Genomic DNA, 10,868 nt, shown 5'->3' with positions numbered 1-10,868 from the left:
TATTGATTATATTAATTAGTTGAGATATTTCTTTGTCCATTTATTCATTTTTTAAACATTTTCATTATCATTTATAAAAAAAATCTTAGATTTAATTTATGTAGGGTAACAGAAAGCTATGCAAGTATTGACTTCTTGATATAGAAGTATAGTCCCAAATGAACTTTATACTTAACATATCTAATAGTATGGAGTAATTCCCATGTGCCAAATGTATTGAATGACTTGCCAAAGAGTAATATTAGAATAGATCATATTGTTTTATTGTGGTGCAGATTGTCAATTATGTGACAATTTTAAAATGATCTCACAGTTAGATGGGTTCTTATGTCTAAATTGGTGTACTTTCATGACAATTAACGGTCAAAATTCTTGCCAAATGACGTTAACGGTAATTTTTGGTGCATGAAATTAAATTTCCCAAAAATAACATTAGCAATAATTATTTGAAGCCACTGAAGAAGCAAAACAAGTATATTTTTAACCAATTTGACCCTAAGGGCAGTCGAAAATGACTGTGTGATGCCCAATGGTAAAGGGCATTATTACCCTCAGTTAGAGCAACGATGTGGAGTTAAGTTGATGTTACTGAAAAAGATAATCACTATACCATGTAGATTGTTTTATTTTTACAAAGGTTAAAATTTATAATTTCAAAGACCAACCTGTTTGTGAATGGTTACTTTTGAAATGTTCTCTTTCCTTAATAATAAAAATTCATTCTTAAATCAAATTTACAAGATATGTGTTTATGACTCAGATTTTTTTTTTCTGTAATGAAATGCAGGGTTTGTTTTCTACTGCTATAAAAAATCAAGTGCATATTTTTTCATCCCTTTTTCCTATGAAACCAGATGTGACGTACTATGATTTGGTGGTACAAACCTCTATACAAGTCATATGTATCATTTATTTCAAAACTCTTTCACATAAGAAAACCAGTTTTAGTATTGTTGGACTTAGAGGTTGGTTTTTTTTTGTTATGTTCCTGCAGAAGACAAAATAAAAGTACATTCCATCATACAAGATTACATTGGCTGATTATTTTTAAACTTTTCAATCAGAAATTCCAATACAAATGCATTTTTTAACTGGATAATATCCTGATTCATATCTTGGATAAACACTTTGGATTAAATGTTGCCATTTTGATAAAAAGAAGGTTATTATATCTAGAAGTAATCATAGTGTTTTGGTCAAAAGTTAACCCGAATAATTCAGTTGTTATATTCGGCTGATCTACGATGGCTGCTTTAACGTGGCTCCTGTGGGAGAAAATAGGACATGCAGAGGTTTTGAATTATTCTAGTTAGTCACACAAGTCATTAAAACAGCCCACATATTTCATTGTTATAAAGGTTTTCTGTTGTGTGATTTAGTTTTTTTTTATATTTTTATAGAGTTATGATTTTATAAATCAAAGAGAAACAAAATTGTTGAATTGTTATGTTTGAAAAATCATGTTGTTAAATTCTATTGTTTATATTATTTATTTTTGTATGATTTTCAATAAAAAAGAATGATTTTTTTCTTCTATTTGAATCTGAAAAACCTTAATTAGCTCTCCTGGCTAAAAAGGTGAATTGACCTTTGGATATCATGTGACCTCCACCATCAAAATGTTTTGCCAACATTTTCTGTGCTGAAACCACTGTACTGATAACAAATGGACTTGGACTAAATGATCAAAAGAGTACTGAGCATGTAATGTTTTATGCCTCCATCAAATCAACATGGCCATACATAGGAAAATAAGTAGTTATGGAACATATCTGTTTGAAGTAAGACAATGATGTGCTCCTGAACGTTATCATCATAAGGCAAAAATGGTCATATAAAATCAGCAGTTAGGCAGCAAAAAATCAACATGTCTAAAAGTTTGAACTGACACCTTATTTGTTGTTTTGTTTTTAATGCAGTACAGGTGTATAAATTTAAAAAATACACAAAAAAAATCATACTTTGCAAAATACTGTACATTAATATATAAAATCAAATAATCTAAGTTATCTCTCCTTATCTGACGAAGGTAAACATTTTTGTCAAGCCTGCAACTTTTGTTGCAGAAAGCTCGACATAGGGATAGTGATCCGGCGGTGGTGTTAGCTAACTTCTTAAAAGCTTTATATTTTAGAAGGTGGAATACCTAGATGCTTCATACTTAGTATATAGATGCCTCATGTTACGAAGTTTCCGTCAGTCACATGTCAAATGTCCTTGACCTCGTTTTCATTGTTCAGTGACCAATGTTAAATTCTCTCTGATTATAAGTTATAGAATAACTATATTTGGTATGTGCGTAACTTGCAAGGTCCTCATGCCCATCAGACAGTTTTCACTTGACCTCAACCTCATTTCATGGATCAGTGAACAAAGTTAAGTTTGGTAGTCAAGTCCATATCTCAGATACTATCAGCAAAAGGTCTAGTATATTCGGTGTATGGAAGGACTGTAAGGTGTACATGTCCAACTGGCAGGTGTCATTTGACCTTGACCTCATTTTCATGGTTGAGTGGTCAGAGTTAAGTTTTTGAGTTTTGGTCTATTTATCTAATATTACATGTTATAGGTCAACTTTATTTGGTGTATGGAAATTTTTTATGATCTATATGTCAGTTGACCTTGACCTCATTTTCACGGTTCATTGCTCAATGTTAAATTTTTGTGTTTTGGTCTGTTTTTCCTAAACTACAAGCAATAGGACAACCAATTTGTTGTATGGAAGAATTGTTAAAATGTCTGTCTGCCATGGTTCAATTCACCTTGACCTAATTTTCATGGTTCATTTGGTCAATATTTAGTTATCTTGGTTAATGTTAAGTTTATGAGACAGTTGAAATTAAGCTTTTTATTTAGGACCTATCAACATAAGATCTATGATTAATAAAGAAGGCGAGACATTTCAGCGTGTGCACTCTAGTTGGAATCTACCAAAAATACAATATTTACCTAAAAACAGTCAAAATGATAAAATTATAGTCACACAGTTTTCTTTATCTAATTGGAAAATTAAAAATGGGAAAAAAATACCAACTGTATTCTGCGTTTTTGGATACCAAGCTACCTTTGCCTATTAATTTCATAAAGGCTATTCTTTGATAACAAAACAAGAACTACAAAAATTCTTATTTCACTTTGTTTTTAATTTCAATTTACAAATTCTATATATTATCACCCCCAAAGACTTCCTTCATGTATCAGACAAATTTACTTTCCCTACAGTGGCGTGTTCGTCAGATCCTATATAAATGTGTTCTTGTCCTATATTGGCAAGTAATATTTGCCACTATACATGTTAAAGTGGTATTTGAGTGTTACCTTTCAAAAATACTGGTTAGAAGATTTAACAGGCGCTGGTTTTAAGACTCTTGTTAGTCCAATCAATCTAGCATAAATTTGACCCTAACCTTGAAGTAATTGCAACAGAAGATTTTTAAGTTTTAATCTTTAGCATTATACCCTAAATATACATAGAAAAAAAAGTCCCATAAAATCAAAACTGGAGTAAAACTTAAAAATAATGATTTTAAAATTCCAAGGGAGATTTGCATTGATATGGGAGATAACTCTGCAAAAAAGGCAGAAATAGCAATAAAAATTAATACAAAATTAAAATTTTACCAATTCTATTCAACTTATTGTATTTTGTATCTAATAAATTATTTAATATCTCTGGACTAAAGGTTTCCATAATTAAGGATTTTGTTTACCATGAATGAGGGTTTGTTTTGTACCAGATATGCTTTCATTTGAATACCTGTGAAACATGCAGTTTGGATGTGTTGGATGTATAAATATTCAAGATGTATAAATATTAAAGAACACTTGCAACAACCATGTGTCCAAAAGTGTCCAACATACACTCTTTTTCAGTTCAAGTTATTGAATGTATTGTTATAGTTTTTTGTCATGGAAATGCATGAAATAGTTGCCACTGGACTTTAAGCAAACTAAGATATGTTACCTTAAATCCAAATTGAATAAAACGCAAGTAATTCAAGTAACTTATTTTTTTTTGGCAGTGTGTATGTATTTGTATGGATTATATGGCTGAAACAATTCGGATATAAATGTGCATTTATTTCACAAATAAATAAACAAATATGACAACTTCGAAATATTACAGCTTGATGTTTGATTAGTTTGTGAAAATTCCACACCAGATCAAAGAAGAAATAATACCAAAATAAGTTGTTTTTTTAAATACTGAGAACGTTTGTATGCTTTTTGCCCGGTTAATAATGCTGAAATATCCATACGTAGAATGACTATTATATGTCTCTGATGAAACAAATTGCAGTTGGATATGAATTTATACGTACTGCAATCATATTAACAATCTTTTTATTTATATATATATATGCAATAATAGTTAATAGATTGCTGAGAGACAACAGTACACTAATGGCCATTGCAAGTTATTGAAAATACTTTGCATGCGGTTTTTTTCAAGTATATGATTATTGCAATGTTGCGCAATAGTTTTTGATGAATCTTGCAACAGTGGTCTGGTCCTCTGTAATTCGTAATACACCTCATTATTCCTCTGCAGGTTGGGCACGTGCATAGTCACCTGGTGTTATTATTTGTATATAACAATGTATAGTGGTTACATCTTCATTATCATAACATTATTAATATGCACAAATCTAACGGTATGATAGTAGGTATCATGGTACATGTTTCAATGGTAGATATAGATACGCCGTAGATAATCTGTTATCACAGACTTTGATGAGCAGTCCCGCAGGGAAGCCACTTGAGAACATTTATCATAAATACAGGCTAATTATCAGGATAGAGTAAATATTTAAATTTTCGGGAAAGAGAAAACAGAATTGAATTTCTGCATCAGTTTCAGCATAAAGAGATTAAATAGATCAAAGTGGAATTCTTATGGCCCATTGTTCTCCTGCAGTGATGATTGATAGCAACAAATTGAGGAACCCGTTAGAAAAAAAATCTTCTCTTTTTTTTTTACTTTAGAAAGAATATAGAAAAAAATTGCGTTAAATAATGTGTAAGAGAACTTTTTTTGCCTTTACCTTTGCCTTTTTTTATTTTGTTTCTTTTTTTCATCGCATCGGATAATTAATTATTGAGAATGCTTATTTCAGGTACAAGCAATTGCAGCAATTTGCCTATAGTTAATGGCATATTTTTTCCACATATGTTACGATATTGAACTAGAGCTAAGTTCATTTTCGTGCCGACAAAGACTAGCCCGTTGATTCAGCTGATTATAATTTCATATTTTAAATTTTCAAATATTTTCATTCAATTAAATGACAAAAATGTTCTTAAACTTTCTTAATAGTCCTCAGTTATTGTCTAAAACGAAATATTTTCAAATTCTTAAAAGTTTATTGATTTTGACCATTCAAATGCAATACCTTTAACTAAAACAAAGTTTTTAAAATCGAACAAAAGATCAAACACCTAGCGTTAATCTGATGGATTAGGATACAAGTGTCTAAATCTGAAATTAGGAAAACAATTACGGAAATCTTATTTCGTATTTTCAAGTTGTTTGGTTACACTTTAGTTAAAGTAATGTTACAGTTGAAAAGTAAATACTTAAGAAGTTCGTAAATACCTGTTTTTATAAATCGATGTATTTAAGGAAAACAAGTGTTTAACCAAGTTCATTATACCCCTTACCATGTAAACATAAAGTGTTACAACCAAGTGTTGGCATAAATAAATATTTTCCTTCACATAAATTTCTCTTATTCACTCGAATAAACCGTTATTTATCATTTCGCATCTTTCTTGAAATTCATTGCAGGTACTTCAGAATTCACATCATCCAGTCTGTGGTTAAAACTTCAAAATTATATTACTTCAAATGATTTTCGATTGCAACCAAATGGCAAGAACCTGCTTTTAAAATAAGAAGCAAATTAATTAAATGTTGTAATTTAATTTCTAAAAAACAAGTTTATAAGAGTCAAGAAAAAATAAAGAAACAAAGTATTAAACAGGAATGCGTTCAATAATACTTTAGAAGTTTATACGCGGAATTCAATTGCATTAATTTAAATTCTCTGATTAATTAATGCTTATTTATTTATCATGCAGTGGCAAATATTTCACGCATATATATATGACAAGATACTGTTTAAACACTTCACATGAATGTATTTGGACAAGCCAAATTATGTTTAGTATATAAAAGGAAACTAAAATGGGCGAGCGACTGTATTTTATATCTATTTTTATTCATTCTTATTTGTTTTGCTTTAATCTATTTATAACTGGAAGATTTTACCCCAAAAGTATGTGGGACTTATATATACATGATATATGCTGTTTTTAAAATAGTTGTAGATATTGGCTTTCTTCATTGCTCCTTTAACTTAACATTTGATGCGACTTTGAGTCTTTGTTTGCCATTGCATGGGGAGAGTGTATTTTATCATGAACATAGAAACAGATCGTATTTTCAAATTTTTGGACGGGGAGACCTGTTGAAATAAAACTTGTGCTTTTAGAATTAGCCACCTTGAATTTAAAGTTTTGGAGAAAAAAAAATCGAAAACGTATACATTTTTTCATCATTATTGCTGCAAATAAACAGAACACTCGAGATCAATTCAGATTTTTTTCTGGAAGCGTGAGAAATGTTTTTTCCGAACTTTAAAGCACAAGATTTTCTAAGATAATATCTCATATTGAAATATGTGATCATAAAACTTTAATTATTTTCATAAAGTGGCCACTTCCTTTTAAATAAAATGATTTCTTATCTGATGCAGTCAACTTATATATTTTGTGTATTTTAAATTAATATCAAAAGGTGGTTTGAATTTAAAAAATGTGTCAATACACTTGCAACATGGGGAGAAAAAAACACAAGTTGAACAACAAGCAAATTTGAATCAAGGACATGTCCTCAGTTTATGAGAAAGGTTTCATATGTGCCTACTAATATACGATTCCGTAAAACCTGGACGAGAAAAGACAAAATTGCATATTTATTTTTCTTTGTTTTAGTATTATTGTGGAGTTACACTGCGTATGGTAAATAGTTCAACATTGTCGTTAATTTTATTGCGAAAGGGACAATGTTGAATTGCAAGATGCATTATAATGAACCGTATCTAAGAGTAAATTCTATCAATATTTAGTCATAAGGGTTGTTTTTTTTGTAAAAAAAGGTGCCTTTATTACATTTATACAGGAACATATATACCGTTAAATTAATATAATATGAAAATAAAAATAAAAATAAAGAGAAGTGGCATGATTCCCAATACGATAACTATCCACCTATCCAAATGACTTGGATGTAACTATTGTAAGCATATAAGTTGTCAAGATTTGTGTCAGGAACTTTATTTAATTCGATTTCGGTGACGGTTGAAGAAAATTAATTTTATATGTTCGTGTTGGTACTTTTGAAAAAGATGAATTATCAAAAGAATAAGGTAAAGTGCTGTAATTAGGAGAAATAATGAACCACGAAAATACGTAAACTGATTCTGAAATCGAATTATTTCATATGAAAATTACGAGTATATTCTTCTTAACATTCAATTGTATTACAATTACATGCGAAGTACTTCGGGAAAATATCATTATTATTTGCAGAAAATAATAAAGTTACAAGAAAAGAGATTCAAAACAGGTGAATAACTCATTTTTCTTTTTAATTTGTGTCATAAATGGCACCGACACTTATCTATTTTGAGAAGAAATTAACTGAAATGGCAAGGATTCCATTGGGAAGAAAACTTTAGCTAGTTTGCCACACTTCGTTTTCTTTACATTACTTATGCTTGTCTTTAAACAGTAGGAGGTGCCATAGCGTGAAATTGATTAGATGTAAATAGCTTCGGTAAACCACGCATTCTGATTGGTTGATGAAAGGACAACGTAATGGTTCTCATCAGAAACACTTTCTCTCCAACAGAGTTATTACTTATATTATAAGAGAAAAAATTTGGGACTGTCACTTTTTATTTCATATTTCGTCAAATCTACATCGTATCGAGAAAAAAAAAAAACATTTAACAACATCAACAAAAAAACAATAGTTTTTAAAAGGAATAAGTCGACAGAACACAGAAAATAAATTCTGGTAAGTCAAATTTTGTATACTAAATTAAATAATTATACTTTTATTTTTATACCTTTATAATTATTTTTCTTAAACACTGAATTCAACTTTTAGGTAGTACAGAATATTTAGACAGTAATGTGGTTTCTTTCATTACGTTTAATTATCTTTTTATATGAATTATTATTTCCATAATTTATTTTCTTGATAAGAAAATAATTACGTTAATACGTTTACAAATTAAGAACCTCATATGGCAATAAAACATAAGAATAAAGCATTTTCTCTCCTCCATTTAAGTAACACAGAATAACGGTTAGTTTCACGGAATAATGATAATTATATTATTACAATTGCTTTGCTCATTATGCACTTTTGATAAATTTTAACGATTGCCGGGAGAAAATTTATCAAAAGTAAAAAATTCAAGAACCACATTTATCATCGTTTAAATAAGTAATAATATATACATTATCATTGTTATTGTTTCTTTTATTACTATTATTTATATTTCTATCATTTCAAGTTTATATTTTCTTCCGTAGATTTTTTATGGAATCAAATCAAACGTTCATTTTTGCGAAAATAGCAATTTTAAAATATTATTCAAATCATATCGAACTACACCAAACTTTAAGTTATGCGTTACAAGACAAATAATGATTGTACACATACTGTGAAAAAGAAGACTGAGTATAGCATATCAAGCTGCTTCTTCTTTTTGATGATTTTTCCTGTTATTGTGTTTTTCTTCGTTGTTTGTTTGTTTTTGAATATGAAAAATATTTGAATTATTTATATAATTTATAATTTTTTTTATAGAAAGTGTAGCAGTGAAAAACAAAAGGCGCGATGCCAGAAGAAGAAAATGAAAGTAGCAGAGCCGAAAGAAGAAAACGGGATCCTATTGGTCAAATTCTCGATTTGTTAAGCAACTCAAATCACAGAAACACACCAACAGAACATTCATCAGTGATTTCATCTGTTCAGTCATTGGATTCGTCCGCACATGGCTCAACAGCGTCTTCTGCATCATATTTGTCGTCTGAACAGTCAGTTGTGTCGTCTGCCAAGTCAGTAGTGTCGTCTGTTCACTCGGTCGTTTCGCATTCTCACCCAACAGTGCCATCTTCTCCCAAAGAGAAAAACAACAATGTTTCACCTGTTAAACACAACAAAAGTGAACAGGGTAACGAAATATCAATGCAAAAAAGCTTTGCAACCCCGTTTACAAAACAGTATAATGATGAACCAGCAGTCCTCGAGGATACAAGTAGTGCATTTCAGCCCTTTTCAAAGAACATTCAGAACGTATCAAATGGATTCACAAATGCTAACTATTCATATTGCGTACAAAAAGGTTTTGCAATGATGAACAACTATGCAGCTGCACAAATGCATACGCCTCAAAGTGCAATTATTCCATTTACTGCAGGAAATGTCCCAGTTCCGGTAACAGCAGGAAATTTGTATGGAATTTCCGGATATACTTTACAGTATCCAAATATTCCAAACACAATAACTCCGACAACTGTACCTCAAGTAGGATATACGTACCCACAAAGCTGTGGACTTTTCTCAAATTTTGACGTGACAAGAAATATAAACGTGTTTTCATGGCTGGACAAAAAAATTGGAAGCGATAGTTCTTTCAACCCGGCATGCATTCTTAATTCAGAAAACACAGGAAACCATGTGACGCATACACCACCAAGGTACCAATGCGATTCTTGTAAAAAGAGCTATTCGACGTATGGTGGACTATCGAAACATAAACAGTTTCATTGTGTTAATCAGGTGAAGAAGGAATTTAGTTGCAAATTTTGTGGAAAATCTTACGGCTCGTTGGGTGCTCTGAAGATGCACATCAGAACTCATACTTTACCTTGTAAGTGCAAAATTTGCGGAAAAGCATTTTCGCGACCATGGCTTTTACAAGGACACATTCGTACTCATACAGGCGAAAAACCATTCAGGTGTGACCACTGTAGTCGAGCATTTGCTGACCGTTCAAATCTCAGAGCGCATCTTCAAACACATTCTGAAATTAAAAAATACGGATGCAAAAGTTGTAATAAAACATTTTCTAGAATGTCCTTACTTGTTAAACACAAAGAAAATCATTGTTATAGATAAATATTTTAATTATCAAATGTTTGAATTTATTGATATATTGATAGATGAAATATTTTTTAGAAAAGTATTATGTAATTAAAATTGAGTGCTACAAATAATTTTGTTTAATTTCTGACGAATAAATGTATGTTATATAGTACGCGTATATATTAGTTTAAACAGTATTTATTAATGAAAAAAATACAAGAATATATATGTTTATAATACAATGTATGCTGTAGGGCTTCTTCTTGGACAAAAGATACCAAAGGGACAGTCAAACTCATAAATCTAAATATAAACTGATAACGTCATGGCTAAAAATGAAAAAGACAAACAGACAAACAATAGTACTAATGACACAACATAGAAAACTAAAGAATTAACAACACGAACCCCACCAAAAACTAGGCGGATGATCTCAGGTGCTCCAGAAGAGTCAGCAGATCCTGCTCCACATGTGGCACCCGTCGTGTTTCCAATGCATGGAAACACTGCCGTTCATATCATTTCAAAAGCAAACAAAAAATAAGCATTATATTGTGCATATATATATTAGAGGTTTTTATTGGTAAATCTAAAAAAGTGGTAAGTTTGATATAGCGACAGGGACAGAACATACCTGGGTAAACGCCTATTGCATTGTATATAGACAGCATCTAAATATAATAAGTCTTTTTTAATTATGTGA

At 30.5% G+C, this 10,868-nt stretch overlaps 1 protein-coding gene across 1 annotated transcript; it reads left to right on the top strand.

Moving 5' to 3' along the window:
• The first annotated feature begins 7,898 nt into the window (after nt 1-7,898).
• LOC134723845 (zinc finger protein SNAI2-like) lies at nt 7,899-10,434 on the top strand. The gene is made up of 2 exons (XM_063587385.1): nt 7,899-8,083; nt 8,885-10,434. The coding sequence occupies exon 2, from the start codon at nt 8,915-8,917 to the stop codon at nt 10,196-10,198; it is 1,284 nt and encodes a 427-aa protein (XP_063443455.1). The 5' UTR covers nt 7,899-8,083; nt 8,885-8,914; the 3' UTR covers nt 10,199-10,434.
• The last annotated feature ends 434 nt before the right edge of the window (nt 10,435-10,868 follow it).

The sequence above is a fragment of the Mytilus trossulus genome, chromosome 6, assembly GCF_036588685.1.
Source record: "Mytilus trossulus isolate FHL-02 chromosome 6, PNRI_Mtr1.1.1.hap1, whole genome shotgun sequence".
Taxonomy (NCBI): domain Eukaryota; kingdom Metazoa; phylum Mollusca; class Bivalvia; order Mytilida; family Mytilidae; genus Mytilus; species Mytilus trossulus.
The sequence above is the reverse complement of the archived record's forward strand: the minus strand, read 5'-3'. Positions and strand labels throughout refer to the sequence as shown.

Coding starts and splice junctions, on each gene's coding strand:
- LOC134723845 (XM_063587385.1), top strand. CDS start 8,915: ATGCCAGAAGAAGAAAATGAAAGTAGCAGAGCCGAAAGAAGAAAACGG.